The 18,502-nt window shown below is 36.8% G+C and overlaps 1 protein-coding gene across 27 annotated transcripts in view; it reads left to right on the forward strand.

Moving 5' to 3' along the window:
- The window catches only part of DTNB (dystrobrevin beta), a 279,721-nt gene that overhangs the window by 135,071 nt on the left and 126,148 nt on the right, over window positions 1–18,502 (forward strand). For all 27 annotated transcript variants that reach the window (XR_005022446.1, XR_005022445.1, XR_005022448.1 and 24 more), the window contains one exon: window positions 17,128–17,252. Coding sequence is in view for 19 of the 27 variants with exons in the window: in XM_036873637.1 (XP_036729532.1) it covers window positions 17,128–17,252 (125 nt within the window). In the remaining 8 variants the exon portion in view is untranslated. The remainder of the gene's footprint in view (window positions 1–17,127; window positions 17,253–18,502) is intronic.

Raw genomic sequence — 18,502 nt, forward strand, 5'->3', positions numbered from 1 at the left:
GTGTGACTTAACCGAAACCAAGCAGTTCTTCAAGTGAACGGTTTCCTCTGGCAGTCATCTTACCCACAGCCCTTTCTACAGTGTTAGATCTTTTTTGATTCTTAAACGTGGCCACCAGAGCTGAACTGGAGAATGTGTATCCTGCTTCCATGTGTAGAGAGGATTAGAGGAATCTGCATGACCCAGCAGTGTGAATTGCTTGTCTGTTCCTACGTTAACTCAGATATATCAGTGATTATTGTCTGTATATCTAGGACATTCTGAGATCTACAGATACAGATTTATGGTAGAACTGTTTCTCTAAATACACTTAATACACGTGTATTGTATATTCATTACGTTTTATCTCCATTTAGTGACTACAAAATGTCCAATTATGAAACTTTTGATTACCTATGATATACCAGATATTGTGTTCCCTGGCATTCTCTCCTGAGCTGCTTTTCTTATTCTTTTTTTTTCAATTGAAGTATAGTTGATTTACAATATTATGTTAGTTTCAGGTGCACAACACACTAATTGAGTGAGCCGTCTTTTCTTCTCTTGCTGCAACCTCTGAGCGTACCAGGTTTTAGATGGCCCTCCCCAGCCAACCCCCCCAACACTAATAGATGTATGCAGTTCTTTTTTTTTTAACTTTATTTTTGTTTATTTTTAAAATATTTGTTTATTTGGCTGCGCCAGGTCTTAGTTGCAGCACGCGGGATCTTTGTTGCCACATGCGGGATCTTCATGGTAGCATGCAGGATCTTTAGTTGCGGCACACGAGATCTTTAGTTGCTTCATGCGGAACCTTTAGTTGCGGCACATGGAATCTTTAGTTGCGGCACGTGGAATCTTTAGTTGCGGCACGTGGAATCTTTAGTTGCAGCATGCGGGATCTAGTTCCCTAACCAGGGATCAAACCCAGGCCACCTGCCTGGTAGCATGGAGTCTTAACCGCTGGACTACCAAGGAAGTCCCTCTGCAGGGACTTAAAATAAATTTATTTATTTATTTATTTTTATTTTTGGCTGCGTTGGGTCCTCGTTGCTGCGTGCGGGCTCCCTCCAGTTGTGGCGAGTGGGGGCCACTCTTTGCCGCGGTGCGCAAGCTTCTCATTGGGTGGCCTCTCCCATTGCAGAGCACGGGCTCCAGGCACGTGGGCTTCAGCAGTTGTGGCACACGGGCTTCAGCAGTTGTGGCATGCAGGCTCAGCAGTTGTGGCTCATAGGCTCCAGAGCGCAGGCTCAGTAGCTGTGGGTCACGGGCCCAGTCACTCCGCGGCATGTGGGATCCTCCCGCACCAGGGCTCGAACCCGTGTCCCCTGCATTGGCAGGTGGGTTCTTAACCACTGTGCCACCAAGGAAGCCCCCCTCTGCAGTTCTTAATTCCAGCCCAGGCTTCTGGTCCAGGTTAAGACTCCTATATTCAGTGGTCCTATGGACATTTCCATCTTGAAGTCTCACTAGCTTTTCTGTCAACACATGGTTCTAATAATGTTTTCAGTCAATTTTCTTAGACTTCTAAGTAGATAACTATATTGCCTGTGGGAAACAGTAACAATCATTTTCCAATAGTTATACCTTTTTTTTTTTTTTACCTTTTTGTTTTGGCAAGAACTTCTAGATCAGTGCTTCCCAAAATGGCTTGAAAAGAATCAGCTGGGCAGCTTGTTAAATATACAGAGTACCAGGTCTCTACCCTTGGGAATTTTAACTTAGTAGGTCTGGGTTGAGTTAGAGGAATCTGTTTTGTTTTGTTTTATTTTGAAACAAATACCCCAGGAATTTTTAAATCTTCAGACAGTTTTGGGGAACACTGTTTCAGAGCTAAGTAATAGTGGTGGTGGTCTTCGGTTCCTGGCTGTGGAGCATCTGTATCATGTGTGACGTTAATTGACTTCTGGCTCCGTTCCCGCCTTCACCTGTGGCAGTGTTTGTGACAGCCTTTGGAGATAGCGGGTGCCCAGGTGTCATCATCCAGGGGGAAATTTCAGCCAGGCAGAGAGCTTTCTGCCCTGGTAATCGTTCAGTAAACATTTCTAGTGGCTGTTCTGCTCCCGGCCCCAGAGAGTGCTGCTATACAAAGAAGCACTTGGTGGGTCTTCTTGGTTTTCCAACCTTCATGCTCCCTCCAACCTCCAGCTTCCCTTTTGTGGGACTTTGGCTGCCTGTAAATCTTTTTCCATAATACTCAAGTGCTCTGCTCCTTTTTGTCTTAGCTGACTAGACCCTTTGTTTACCCAGACCTGAAGTATTGGTCACACTTCTCCTTCCTCATTCTATCCTGCCATGCAATCTGTTGCTGCATTTGGCCAGAGAACTATCTGTTCAATGTATGCTAGAAGCAGCTTCTAAATCAGAGATGATTTGTAACACACTGGGGTTTTATCTTATGGAGTAACATTTTGAAAGCGTCTTCAGTTTTGTCTTTGGACTTGGACTTTTATGTATGGCTTTAACTCATAGACAGCACTATGACAGTATTGAACTATTTCCAGTTGCTTGTTCTACCATATTTTCTTACTTTTATGTCTTTGAATCTGTTGTTCTGTCTCCCTTTGTCTCCCCTCCTCCCCATCCTCCCAGATTTCCCATGCCAACTTCTCTTCAGCCTCTCAGATTCAGCTCAGCCATTGCCTCTTTTCCTGATCCCCAAGCTGATTTATATGTCTCTTCATGCTCTGCTATGGCACGCTGAATACCTCTTTTAAGGCACTTATCATGCTATTATAATTATCTGTTCATTTGTCTGTATTTTCTATTATCTCATAATTCCTTAGTATGTTATTAGCCTATATACCCCTGTGTTTGTTAAAGAACATTATAAAGTTGGCATCTCCCACTTGTTCCAGTTTTTAAACTACTTTTGATCATGGGAATGTCTTCCTGACTTGAAAAGTGTGAGAGATTGATAATATTTGATTTTGGCAAGAGTGTAGAGAAGAGGACTCTAGAAGATTGTTGGTAGGAGTGTGAATTGATACAGTATTTGAAAAATAAAATTTTAAATGCATATAACCTTTGACCCAGCAATTCCCCATATAGGAATTCTCCCACAAAGACCCTTGCACCAAATATATTAGGATTTTGGTATGAAGAGATGGCCAAAATCTCCAACAGTAGCAAAATGGCTAAATTTATTATAGTATATATACATACATATATATATATATATATATATATATAATTATAGCTGTGGAATTCTGTGTAGCAGTCAAAATAAGTGAAATAGACTTATATGTTCAGATGTGGAAAGAGGTCCATAGTATATACCCATTTTCCTCCCTCCTCAGAGATAACCTCTATTTTGAATTTAGTACTCAATATTTCCATTCATACTGATATTTTTGTATTTTTTATTATACATGTGTATGTGACCATTAAAATATACAGCATTGTTTCTCATATTTTTAAACTTCATCAAAATAGCAACATATTACATATATCCTCCTGCAGCTTCCTTTGTTCACCTACATTGTTGGTAAAATGATCTCCATGTCGATATGGTTATTTTCAATGCCATATAAAATTCAATTCTATAAATATGCCACATTTTATTTATTCTCTTGTTGATTGACATTCAACTTGTTTCTAATTTTCTACTTTTCCAAACAAAGCTTTAGTGGATTTTCTAGTACAGGTCATCTTGTGCAGCCTGGGGAATTTTTCTAGGGTAATTTTTAGGAGTGGAATTCCTGAGTCCAGAGGAGTGTGCATCTTTTACTAGATTTTACTAAATTGCTCTCCAAGGTGGCTTTACTACTTCACACTCCCAGCAGCAGTGTATGAGTTTTACCATGTATTCACATCTTCGTTTGTAAAGAATATGTTACCTTTAAGTCTCTTACGGAGCAACAAAACTCTTAACAAATTGTTTGAAGAAGATGGGAATATGAACTGCCAGTTAAAGCTATTGAGAAAGGAAATTCTGTCCATGTCATCAAACTGATGTTTTAAAGGGCAGTCAATTCTCAGTGCAGCATTTTCCCTGTTGTACATACTGGTAAGAGTGCCAACACAAAATGGGATGCCAGGCCAGGTTGATATCACAGCTCAATTAGGAGCAAACTCTGGCCTTGAACTTTGTTTTTGCCTATACACATTCACAACTTTTTCAGTTGTAACTTATTTATGCTTAATGTGGCAATTATTGGTAATTCAAGGGTACCCCTCCCACACCCAGGGTTGGTATGTATGGAACCATAAATACTATATTGGCTGTCGTGGCACACCTAGCAGTGTCAGTCTGTTGATGTTGAATTCCAACAAATTTGTATTCTTTTTTTTTTCCTGAAAAGGAAGCTGAAACGATTTGCTGCTCAAAAACCAAGTTACTGCTGTTCTTTACATAACTCCAGCCTCAGCTATTATTGAACCATTTGAGATAGCGGTGGTTCCTTTTTTGTGGGTCAAGAGTTTGTAATTTATAAGCATGTTTCAGAAGCCATATGTGAACTGATTACTTTTTATTCTACCTAGCTATATTCTCATAACTGTCAGAGATCTCATACTCTTAAATCTTGGAAGAGTAACAAAAATTACATGGATTACATTTCTCTCATACATTAATCAGTCAAATTATAGCTTTACAAATTAAGTTCAACTGGAGCTTAGCAACTGTAAATTTTTCCTTTCTAAAGCAGTTATTCTGAATCCTTTTAAAAAATAATATATCATAAGGGATATTATGAATTTTCAAAATACATTTTAAATAAACTTTAATAAACAAAAAAGAACTGGGAATTCCATTTCAGGGTGATGGTCTGAGGACATGCTATCACCTTTCCATCTTGCCTCAGATACTTAGAAATGATAGATTAGAATTTTTAAAATAATTTGCAAGTACACTAGAGGGGAAAAAAAGAAGGAAAACCCACAGCAGGTCCCAGATGTGCAGAACCCCCATGAAAAGTGTATGGGGTCAGTTTGCAAAAGAAAACCTTGTTTCAAAACAAGGGCAGGATAAGTATTGCTTCTCAGGATAGAAGTAACATCTAGAGTGTTCCTGCTTGGAAATAGTTGATATGGGCAGCTGAGAGGGGCTCAGGACAAGTGACAGAGTGACTTTGGTACTATAGCCTGGTGATGCAGGTGTCTCAGGCAGATGTAGTGTACATAGGACCTTAGGTTGGAGAGGCAGGGCTGGGGTCCAGGTGCTTGGTGAATTCCAGGAGAACAGGGATCCCATGTTCATTAGACTAACTACAAAGCTTTTCCATGAGGTGTCACCTTCTGTCCCTCCTTCACTCTCACTGAAAACAAGTCCTACTTCTCCCCTCCACGTAAGCAGTGCACACTGATAGAGTAGACTGTCTCAACAGAGAGCCTTAACTACAAAGATGAGCACTTCATTAAAAATCACTAAAACTGCCATGCAAAGGAGATAACAGAAGAGTTTATTTTGGACATAGAATTCATAGAATAAGCAGAACTAGATTTAAAAATATGTACAGTTGAACTCTTGGAGAGATATGAGCAGTTATTTTATCTACCAAAAATAACTAAGTATTGATACTGGAAATTAAAATTTTGATTGTCAAAATAAGGAATTCATTAAATGGGCTGATTAACAGTGTCTATAGCTTAAGAGCAGATTTGTGAGCTGGATACTGGAGCAGAGAATTGTTCCTAAGCACATCACAGAAGGATACAGTAATAGAAAAAAAAAATTAAGACATGGAAGTTAGATTGAGGAGTGCCATCTAATATGAACTCCAGAAAGAGGCTAAAGAGAATGCAGGGCAATGATATTTAGAGAAGCAGTAGATCCAGTTTCAAGATGGTTGACCAAGCACATACTCCCTCTTACCCTTTCTGCACCAAACCCATAGAAATGATAAAGAATTAATTTGATTAATAAATTCCCTTTCAAGATTGAAAAGAAAAGGAATATTCCTGACCTGAAGCAATAAAGCATCTTTAAGTGAAGGAGTTATACATTAAAGGAGAAGTTTCAGAAAGGAACTGCTTACACTGCCTGTTTGAGGCCATCACTACTGCCAGGACTCTGAAGCTCTCTGCTGATTTTGTCAGAACAGATTCAGCATGCGGCCTCTGGCCAGGATGCCACTATTGGCTAAGATGGCAAGTGAGCAGTCCCATGGGAGATGTTTACACGGCCATGAAAACCCAGAGGAAGCTTAGCACAGTGAAATATAAACAGCAGAACTATACCCTGTGGGGTAGAACAGTCAGAAAGAAACTTTAAAAATAGGTCAATCTAATTTTCTTAGAGGACCAGGGATAGACTTTCATGATTAATACAAGAAGTGGAAGTTATGAAACTATAAATAATGAAAATGAAAAACGTAGTTGTCAAACAAACTCACCAGATGGGCTACATAGCAAACTGGATATAGCTAAAGAACACATTATTGAACTGAAAGATCAGGGCAAGAGATTCTCCCAAAACTCAGCATCAAGAGGTAAGAGAGTATCCTTTAAAAAAAAAAAAAAAAAAAGATAAGAGAAGTATGAAACAAAGATTGAAGCATTTAGATTCATGTGGAAGTTCCAATATTTATCTAATAGAAGTTGCAAGTGAAGAAAATTGACAAGAGACAATGTTTGAAGAAATAATGTATTAAAAATTTCCAAAACTGAAAAAGTATGAGCCCTTAGGTAGAAGACCTACTAACTGAAGAAGAATACATTTTAAAAAGAAACAGCATAGTCAGCACCTACATACATCCTAGTGATAATGATTGCAGAGAAATTCCTAGGTGACAGTAGAGAAAAGACTGATGGTCTACAAAAGAATAAGAATCCAGATGACATTAGACTTTATCACTGGTTTTGAGAAACAACAGCAGAATGTCTTCAAGGTGCTGAGAGAAAATAAATTTGAACTTAAAATCCTATTCTCACCCAAACTATCTATCAACAGCAAGGGCACTACAATAACATTTTCATAATTTAAGGACTTTGAAAGACCTTTGCTGAAAGAACTATTTAAAGATACACTGCAATAAGAAAAAAAATGAACCAAGAAGGTAGTAATGGGATTTAAGAAAAAAAAGGAAGCAGAGAAATCAAAAACAATATTGAATATAAATAAATATTGGTTATAAAATATATGACGATTTTTAGTAAGTTGTAACTTAAATCAACAAAAATAGCAACATGGAATTTGTGGTTGGGGGAGTGGTAAAGGGAATTAAAAGCACACTAAAGATTTCAGGAGGAGGATAAAATGTAATTAACTCTAACTTGTAAGAAACTATAATTTTAAATATACATTAAAAATTTAAGGGTAACTACTTGGAAGAATTAGATAAAATATAAACCTTAAAACTATTAGAAGGAAAAATGTAGCAAAAATAACCTTGACCAATCCAATAGAAGACAGGAAAATAGAAAAAGAGAAAATCATGGTAAAATAGAAAACACAAAATAAGTTGCTAGGAATACATTTAAGCATACATAGCAGTAATTAAAATAAATGAAAATGAATTAAACTCACCTACTAAAATGATCAAAACTCTCAGATTTATCAAAATGACAAAAACCACATGCTATTTCAGAGAAGATACACAGTTGATAATAAAGGGATGAAAAAGGTGGTATAAAATATTAATATGAGACAAAACAAGGCAAACAACATTGGAACGGACATAGGTAGGGAATTTAAAATGCTAAAAGGTATAATTTGTAAGAGTTGGTATCAGTTATAAGCCTGTTTGTCCTGCTCTTGATAACACTGCATGTTTATGTATATATGTGTATAAATTTATACATTTACAAATTACTACAGAGGCTTTCTAAATGGTATTCCTGATTCTGCCCTTGTTACCTTCAGTTTATTCTAAGTATAGCAGCCAGAATGATCCTGTTAAAAATCAGATCCTTGCTTGCTCAATACACTCCAATAGCTTCCCATCTTGTTCAGGGTAAAGGTAGACTAAGCTAATTGTAGCCTCCCATCCCCAGTGACAAACATGCATGTAGGATGAAATATAATAACAAAACTGAAATGCAGAATTGAACTTGAATAAAAGAGAAATTCCTGGCTATCAAAAATTAAACCCCAAATTGTGATGTCCCCAGGATTTATCAGATGGGATACTGGATTTAGGCCAGTGGTTGGGGTTAGTGCCTCCATGGAGTAGGAAATGCAACTTGGGTCCACTCAAGGTGGGTAGAACTGGTATTTTTGTAAAAGCTGGAATTTTAGAAGGGCTGCCTCCTTGTGAAAGAGGGGCTAAAAATATTCCAGTGGCCCAGAGATAGTACAAGTAGGACTCCCATACAAAAAAGAGTCTCTGCTAAAGGTGAGCTTATCATCAAATATTGCAAACTCAATTATAAAACAGTCTACTATGAGGGAGAATCAGCAAACACAACAAACAGTAGCTTTAGTATGCCAAGGACTTCAGAAAATGGTACATTTTAAAAATTAAAGAAGTAAGTCTAGGAATAGTGACATTTCAAAAAGGAACAAATTGAATTCCTACAAATAAAAAATAATAAGGTTAAGCTCAATGGAGGGGTTAAATAGCAAATTACAGACAGCTACAGCAAAAATTAGGGAATGGAAAATAAGTCTGAGGAAATTAACCAGGATACAGAATATTGAACACAGATATAGGGAAATGGAAAATGTGACAGGCAATTGAAGGATTTGAAGGATAGAATGAAAAGGTCTACCTAGAATTCCATACCTATCTAATCTGAGAGCAAAGAAGGAATATATATTTTCAGAAAAAGTCTCAGTGGGGGCTTCCCTGGTGGCGCAGTGGTTGAGAATCTGCCTGCTAATGCAGGGGACACGGGTTCCATCCCTGGTCTGGGAAGATCCCGCATGCCGCGGAGCAACTAGGCCCGTGAGCCACAACAGCTGAGCCTGCGCATCTGGAGCCTGTGCTCCGCAACAAGAGAGGCCGCAATAGTGAGAGGCCTGCGCACCGCGATGAAGAGTAGCCCCCGCTCGCCGCAACTGGAGGAAGCCCTTGCACAGAAACGAAGACCCAACACAGCCAAAATAATAATAAATTAAAAAAAAAAAAAAAAAAAAGTCTCAGTGGGTTTGCCACCAATAGACCATTGCTAAAGGAACTAACGAAGGATATGTTTTGGGGAAAAAATGAATTGAAGCAATAAGGAAGAAATGGAACATAAGAAGAAATGGTGCACAGCAGAATTGGCAAATGCGAGTAAATTTAAATAAGCACTATATGTAAATAATAATGACTAATAATTTTATTGGTCTTAAAATAAGATGCAGCTAAAGTACTAATCAACTATGACATTAATATAGTTGGGGCATGGTTAGAGTTAAAGGATTTGAAGTTACAGGATGAGAGTACAGATACTGTTTAAGACGGTGGTAAAATGTTCACATTAAATGAGTTAGAGGAGGTTCCTGACTTCTCTAGGGGATTTAATAGGCTTATGTTTCTGCTTGAATCTATGAGTTCTCATCACAAGGAAAAAATATGTTTTTCTTTTTCTTTTATTTTGTATCTATATGAGGTGATGAACATTCACTAAACTTACTGTGCTAATCAGTTCATAATGTGTGTAAGTCAAATCATTATGCTGTACATCTTAAATTTATACAGTGCTGTATGTCTATTATATCTCAGTAAGAAAAAAGAAAAAAAAAAGATACCAAGCCAAGAACTAACCAAAAGAAAACTGGTGAAACTATATTAACCTCAGAAAATAAGATTTCAGGGCAAAAATCTTTAGGAGAGAGATTAAAATGTTATATTTCATGTTATGTATATTTTATTACAATAAAAAAATCTTCACCAGAGGTAAAGTTTACAAAAGATAAAAAGATGAAATTAACAGTTATACATAAATATACAACTAATAGCATAGCTTTAAAATGTGTAAATAAAAATTAATTAATAAGAGCACAATAAGAAATTAAAAATACATTATTAAAATGGGTAATTTTAACGCACTTCTCTCAACAATTGTTAGAATCATTAGACAAAAAACACAGAATGTAGAAAATTTGAATATATCCAGCAATTAATGATTGCACATTCTTTTCAAACACACAAAACTTGACCACATAAATGAAGTCCCAGAAAAGAATTAGTGTCGATTATAGTGCGTTTGAGCTAGGAATCAATAACAAAAAGATAAGAAAACAACTGTACATTGGTTATTGAAAGATTAGTTGAAATGAACAAACTCCTAAAACAACCTTGCTTTCCAAAACTGATTCAAGATAGAATAAAACCTGCAAATATTAGTATAATCATTAAAGAATTTGAATTAGTAGCTTAAAATATTTATACAAAGGAAACAACCAGGCCTGAGTGACTACATAAGTTTCAACAAACATTCAAAGAAAAGAATTCCAGTATTATAAAGATTTCCCAGATTCTAGAAAAAATAATGAGCATTCTGATTTCATTTTTGAGGCTAGAACTACCTTGGTACCAAAACCTTATGAGGGCAACAAGAAAGGAAAATTACAAGCCATTCTAATGAAGGCAAATAAAAGCCTAAACAAAGTATTATGAAACTCAACTCAGCAGTGTATACAAAAGATCATAATCACACTGGTTTTATTCCAGCAATTAAAGATAGATTATTATAATTTAGCCATATTCATAAGTTGATGGATTAAATCTGTATAATCATCTCAAAAGACATGTAAAACAGTGATTAAAACCTCATATCCACACAGACACACACTGCACTTTAGCAATCTAGGGGTGGAAGAATTTCCTTAACCTAATACATATAGGATATTTATAAAGACATAGTATCCATTATATTTACTGATGAAATGTCAAGAGTATTTGTTTTAAGATTGAAATCTTAAGATTTTAAGATTGAAAACAAAACAAGGAGGCTTGCTATCACCACTTCTATTCAGCATTTTCTTGGAGGTCCTAAAGCAGCAGAGTAAACAAGGAAAAGAGATAAAAGGCATTTTAATTGGAAGGAAACAAAGTTATCATTATTTAGTGATGACTGTTAATGTAGAAAGATTGAAAGAATCTCCAAATCACTAGAATTAAAATAGAGTAGGGGCAATAAAAGTAAAAATAGATAAATTAGACTACATCAAAATTTAAAACTCCTGTGCATCAAAGGACACATCAAGATAGTAAAAAGGCAAACTATGGTATGGGAGAAAATATTTACATATCATATATCTGATAAGGGGCTCATATCCAGATTATATAAAGAACTCCTATAACTTAAGAACAATAAAAAGCAAATAACCCATTAAAAAATTGGGTAAAGTAATAGACATTTCTCCAGAGATGATATATAAATGGCCAATATACTTAACATTACTTAACTGTACACTTAAAAATGGTTGAGATGGTAAATTTTATGTTATGTGTGTTTTGCCAAAATTTTTAGAAGTAAGAGAGCAAGGTTGCTGGATATAAAATCTTTCTATAACTAGAAATAAATAACATACATATATCCTTTATCAACAAAAATCTATAACTTTATTGAAAGATATTTTAAAAGGCTTAGGGGAATTCCCTAGTGGGGTCCAGTGGTTAGGACTCCGCACTTTCATTGCCAAGGACCCGGGTTCGATCCCTGGTCAGGGAACTAAGATCCTGCCAGCCGCATGGTGTGGCCAAAAAAAAAAAAAAAGAGGCTAAATACATGAGGAGATGAACATATTCACGGAAAGGAATGTTCAGTGTGTGAACTGACATGTGAAGATGTCAGTTCTCTCCAGAATTGTCTATATATTCGATCAGTTCCCATCAAAATCCCAACAGGATTTTTTTTTTGTGGTAAATGGACAGACTGATTGTAAAATTTAAGTGGAAGTGTGAAGGGTCAAGAATAACAAAGACTCTCCTAATGAAGAATGAAAGTTTGGGGCACTGGTACTACCTGAAAAGATAAGAGGAAACTGTAACAATTAAATCATCATGATACTGGTACAGGGATAGAAGTAGAATATCTATCTTGTAGGAGAAGAATGGATTGTTTATTAAGTGATCCTGAAGCAACTGATTATCTATATTGGATACAATTGGATTATTTCCTTATACCTATCAAAGAAATCAGTTCTAAGTAGATTCAAACTTAAATATGAAAGATAAAAACTATGGAATAATGAAGACAATCTGGGAGGATACTGTTATGACATCAGGGAGGGGAATATTTCTTAAGATACAAAAGGCACAAAATAAAGAAAAGATTAATAAATTGGGACTACTGTATATTTAAAGATGACCATTCATTAAAAACAATAGAGTGAAAAACCTTAAAGTGAAAGTTGTTTGTAAGATATAACTTCTGTAGGGTTAAAATACAAAAAATATAAAGAACTCTTACAAATCAATAAGAGAAAGACAAACCCAGTGAAACACGACGCCAAAGACAGGAACAGGCATTTCACAGACAAAGAAATACAAATGGCCCATAAACATTGGAAAAGATGCTCAGTATTTCTAGTAATAAGGGAATTGCAAATTAAAACCACAATAACATTTGTCACCCACCAGATTGGCAAATGTTAGAACGTCTGACTGTAACAAGGGTTGGCCAGAATGTAGAGTCAGGAAGTCCCTCACATAGCTGATGGGAGTGGAAATTAGCGTAACCACTTTGTAAAAGCAAATTGGCAGTGCCTAGTAACACTGAATGTGTATAATTTATGACCCAATAATTCCACTCTTAGGAAATTCTTTTACATGGCCAGCAGGAGACACGGACAAGAAAGTTTTATAGCAGCATTGTGACTGAGAGGGAACAAAGGGAAACAACCCAAATATATAAATTATGGTGTAACTGAGCAATGAAATACAATCAAGCCATGAAAAAATGAGTGAATTTTATCAACATACGCATCAACATGGACGAATTGTAACATAATTTTGAGTAAAAGAAGCCAGTTGCAGAAAAAAATATATATGTAAATCTATATAGGTTTTAAGCATGTACTAAATAAATCATGTATTTTTTATAGTACATAATTGCTAAAATAGTAAAATCAAGGAAATGATTAGTACAAAACCCAGGATACTGATAACCAGGAGAGGTGCGGGTGTGGTGGGAGTGGGCTGTATTGGATAAGGGCTCACAGCCAGGCTTCCAAGTGACCATAATGGTATATTTCTCAGGCAGAATAGTGGGTAGATGGGTATTTGTTTTATCACTTTTTAGACTGTACAGCCACATTTTATACACTTTCGAAGTATTCTTTTTTAATGTAACCTGTAATTTTTTTTTCCAAGTTGACCTTACTTTATTTATTTTATTTTATTTTTTAAACATCTTTATTGGAGTAGAGTTGCTTTACAATGTTGTTAGTTTCTGCTGTATAACAGAGTGAGTCAGCTCTATGTATACATATATCCCCATATCCCCTCCCTCTTGCGTCTCCCTCCCACCCTCCCAATCCCACCCCTCTAGGTGGTCACAAAGCACCAAGCTGATTTCCCTGTGCTATGCAGCTGCTTCCCACTAGCTATCTATTTTACATTTGGTAGTGTACGTATGTCAGTGCCACTCTCTCACTTCGTCCCAGGTTCCCCTTCCCCCTCCCCGTGTCCTCAAGTCCATTTTCTACATTTGCGTCTTTATTTCTGTCCTGCCCCTAGGTTCTTCAGAACCTTTTTTTTTTTTAGATTCCATATATATGTGTTAGCATATGGTATTTGTTTTTCTCTTTCTGACTTACTTCACTCTGTATGACAGACTAGGTCCATCCACCTCACTACAAATAACTCAATTTCGTTTCTTTTTATGGCTGAGTAATATTCCATTGTATATCTGTGCCACATCTTCTTTATCCATTCATCTGTCGATGGACACTTAGGTTGCTTCCATGTCCTGGCTATTGTAAATAGTGCTGCAATGAACATTGTGGTACATGTCTCTTTTTGAATTATGTAACCTGTAATATTTTTAAGAGATGGTAGGAAATGTTTTGAAATTAGGTAAAGTGGATGATGGTATTGAAAATGTACAAAGATTGAAAATCATTGCCTAAGAGGGTTTGGAGGAGATCTAATTTTCTAGGTTAGGGCCTCCCCGTATATCAGTGTGAGGGTTCAAGTGAGGGGAAAGGTACAAAGACCTGTCAGAACATCTCTGGCCTAGTGGCTTAAATGAAATGTGGAGTCACCAGTCCCTACACCTGGATTGCTTTTCTTCCTCCCTCACTCCCTGCACTTCTGTAAATATTTAGTGACTGACTACCAAGTCCTGGGCATTGTCCTGGGGGCCGAGTAGCCAGAAGAGGTAATGTCCCTGTCTTGGCACTTATAGTGGTTTTCGAACTCTTGCTCACACACTTAGTTAATCTTAGTTTCCTAACGTAGCTCCACAATGAAATCACTTTAGGCCCATATTGTAATTCATGCGTTGAGATCTTTTTAAGGAAATCATTTATCTACCTATTTAGACAACCTAATTGAATGCATTATCTTTAAATTTTCAGGATAAGGTTCTTTTTGGTTTGATCCTAGCCCTTAGTTAATTCCTATATATGTTTATTTCCAGTCTTTTTCCTCCTTCCCATACATATCAAGCATCTCTTGATGTACTCTACGTGGAATTGGCTTTGATGTATTGATTTTACCTTTCTATCTATCTTTTTGAGACTTGAAATGGGATCTAATCTTAAACCTTGACTTGGAGCAGTATTTTTGAAAGCACAACAAGCATGCTGCTGGAGAATATTAGGTGGTACAAAGGGAAACATTTTTTATTTTAACAGTCTTATTTTAATGTTTATGGTAAAATATACGCATGAAACCTGTGATTTCATGGCTATTATAATCCATCTCACATAGACTGCATGAATTAATGGCCCAGGTGGTTCTCAGATGTAGCAAAAAATCACGAAATGAGTGCATCGATTACACATGTAGTGTTTAGTTGTAAAGGTGAATTAAGATATTCTCTGGTGTCCTCTGATGGTCTCCTACTCATATCATAACTCTCAAAAAAATTAAGCTTATGTGGTTTAGTCAGGAAAAAGCAATCTAGAAAATTCATCTAGGCAAATAATTTATTCAAATAACATATTCTGGTATAGGTCAGGTTCTGGAAATACACAGATGAATAAAATGTATATCCTACCCTTCAAGACCACTGGTCTAACAGAGATAGGCATGTAAATTTAAAAGTGCAGCATAGTATTGGAACAGTGCAACAGTGGAAATGTGTACTTGGCAAGTGGGTAGCTTGGAAAGATGGGTGCCAACTTACGGAGTAGTGAGGAAAGTCTTCAGAGGGGAAGGGAGGCTTGCAAATAAGCAGCCTTGAGAGATGAGCAGAAAATTTAAAGAGAAATAGATTGGGAAAGGGAGATCTCAGAAAGGCACGTGCCAAGGTACAGAGATCTAAGAGAACATGGTACATTGGGTTAACTGAGCAGCTTGATGTTTATGCTGATGTGGGGTGAGAGGTGAGGACAGAGGGGGGAGCTGGATATGAAAGCTCCTAAGTGAGCTGTGATGGCGTGGATTTAGATCTTAGTCTGTAAATGATTATCAGCCTTTGCAAGATTTTAAGCAGAAGACTGCATGATGTCTGGGGCAGTGTAGAAGATGGAGCAGAGGAGGAAGAATCAGAGTCATGTTACAGCTAGTCATTGGGCAAAGGGATGATAGAGAACAGTTGTGGGGAAGTGCAGAATTTCTGCTTTGTGTAGCTTCATATAATTTTCAGGAAATTAGATTACATATAGATTTCCCCCAGAATTTAATGTGTTGAAGGGGATGGTGGTAGGTGATTTGCAGCCAATATATGAACTTTCTGAAGAGAATGGTATTATTCAGTCTGTCATAAACAAGGTATTAAGTAACTTTCCCTATATGGTCTGAAAGGTAAATAGATTTTGGCTTATTTTCTGTTAAAATATATGTAGGCAGCATATACAAGTTAAGTGGAGATGTGCTACTGATGAGACACACAGCTGCAAACAAGGTCTATTTTCTAAAGTAGTACATACAGTAATACACAGCAGAGGCAGAAGAATGAAATATTTAAACTTTTTTGCGACTAGTATGCTGCCAAGAAAATCTCAGACAACAGTTATTATCTAAAGGGAATTGGGGGGCTTCTCTGGTGGCGCAGTGGTTAAGAATCCTCCTGCCAATGCAGGGGACATGGGTTCGAGCCCTGGTCCGGGAAGATCCCACGTGCTGCGGAGCAACTAAGCCCGTGCACCCCAACTACTGAGCCTGCATTCTAGATCCCACAGGCCACAACTACTGAGGCCGTGTGCCACAACTACTGAAGCCCGCATGCCTAGAGCCGTGCTCTGCAACAAGAGAAGCCACCACAATGAGAAGCCTGCGCACTGCAACAACGAGTAGCCCTGCTCACCACAGCTAGAGAAAGCCCACACAACAATGGAGATCCAACGCAGCCAAAATATAAATAAATAAATAAACAAATTAATTAATTTTTTTTAAGTGTCCTTTAGATATGGGTTTCATATTCTACATATCTTAGTCGTGGCATATTGTTTACTTTTGTGCATATTTACTATTATACCTTAGGCCTGCTAGTCTTTGGATTTAGTGTGTATTGTTCTACCTTCCGAGGAAATGTATTAGTATGCCAACTTATTTTTGTACCTTCAGCATATCATAATTTATAGTCACAGATCTGATGCTTCCTGTGTATGTGAGTGCACTCATTTGTATCTGTATACATAGCCAGACCCTTAACACCAAATGTTCTGTTTCATGTTCATTTGGGGAATATTCTTTTAATATTTTGGGGGATGGGGGTTAGTCAGCTAATTTGCTAACATTCGAGAGCCGTGAGCTCTCAGCATTATCTTAACCTTTTAGTATTTTAGTCCAGCAAAAATTTCTGACTCTGATCAGGGAATTAACTATAACATCTTACCAGAATGATCCAGAAGCATCAAAAGAGGGAGTTCCTGCAAAGGGCACACAGAGATGTTCAAAAGGAAAGTTAACACTAACTGAATAGTGTGACTGCATAGTAGAAATGAGGGAGTTAGGACAGAAACGAAGGGCCACAAACGACCTTGAAACAACCCCTTGAAACAACCGTAGGTTCCTTTCTGCAAGGCTCAGTAGTGGTGACTGTAATGCAACTTAGTTTGTATTTACAAAGATATTTTCTACAGCTCTTGTCACTAAGTTAAAATTCTGTTTCATTCTTTTGAAAATTCAATTTCTTATTTCCATATTTTCTACTTTGACACAGAAATCCCCTGCAAAGAAGCTGAGCCATGCAATTAGTAAATCCTTGGGGTGTGTACCCACCAGAGAACCTCCGCACCCTGTTTTTCCTGAACAACCAGAGAAACCACTTGACCTTGCAAATATAGTGTAAGTATACGATAGATGTGGATTATACTGAAATGGAAACCTTGCTGAATTCTTTTGGGTCAAAACCGAATATCACCTAACATGAACATTTCACCTTCTGGTTTTTACCTTACTTTTGGGGATCTTAAGACTTCAAGCTTTCAGCTCTTTAAATCACCATAAATACCTGCATGGAAACCTAGCTCCTGAGCCCTGAAGCCTAAGTTATGTAGCGGTCCCCTTCAGAAAATTAATACGTTAAGAGTAATTAGTGTGCTGGGTTTAACAAGGTTGTCTTTTGTTATTTGTGTTCTTCCCTTAAATCAGCAGTAGAGATCTTTTCTTCTTTACAACAGTTAATGACCATAGAGATTTTAAAAGTTAGTTTAGACCACATGGAAATGAAAATCAACCTAATTTGCTCTTTTTGTATTGAGAGAAAATTAGGAACCACAAGACTGTACTCTATAAATAAAACTAGTGTTTTATTTTTATTTTCAGTTAAATATTCTTGCTAAAGAAAAGAAAGCTGGAGGGCAACAAAAAAGCTAGAGAAATGAAGAGGAAAAGTAAGGAGGAGAAACAATGAAGGATAAGATTCAGCCTTTGAACTGATTTCTTCCCTCTGAATTAAATAATGATATTAAGTGTACTCTGCTAGATAAAGTTGGTAGGTTTTTGATTATTAGTCTTACTCAGGTATTTAGAAGTTTTTCTGTTGCAGTAGACATCCGTTTTCTTTTACCTAGCTCAAATTACATAGTTTGATTAAATGAGCTCTTAGAGTTCTTGATCTTTTCTTTCTCTTCGTTCAGTAATTTTCAAAACTTTTATATTTATTAAAATAATACACACATATAGATTAAAAGTTCAATAATACAGAAAAAATACAACAATACGTATAACGAAACGCAGCACATCCTCCCCAGTTTCACTGTGCTTTGTTTGGGTTTTTAGATCTCCTAATGGATACCTCCATATCGCTAAATAATATGTTCAGAGCACCATTTCTTGGCTTCTCCGTTTTGGACATTATTGAATTCCTTCTGTGGTGTAAGGGACCAACCTCATTTATAACTCTACGTATCAACCCATCTCATCTTTTCATAATTATATCACCATTTTAAAAATTAGTTACCTTTGTACTCTTGAATGTAATTTTTAAACTTCTATTTCTTGTAACTTCTTTTGACTTCTACTATGTAAACGAAGGAAGTTTTAACCTTCTATCTGCTTCTCCCTTCTCCCTTTGCCTCCTAACTTCTGTCATC

The sequence above is a fragment of the Balaenoptera musculus genome, chromosome 13 (genome assembly GCF_009873245.2).
Source record: "Balaenoptera musculus isolate JJ_BM4_2016_0621 chromosome 13, mBalMus1.pri.v3, whole genome shotgun sequence".
In the NCBI taxonomy this organism is placed as follows: Eukaryota; Metazoa; Chordata; class Mammalia; order Artiodactyla; family Balaenopteridae; genus Balaenoptera; species Balaenoptera musculus.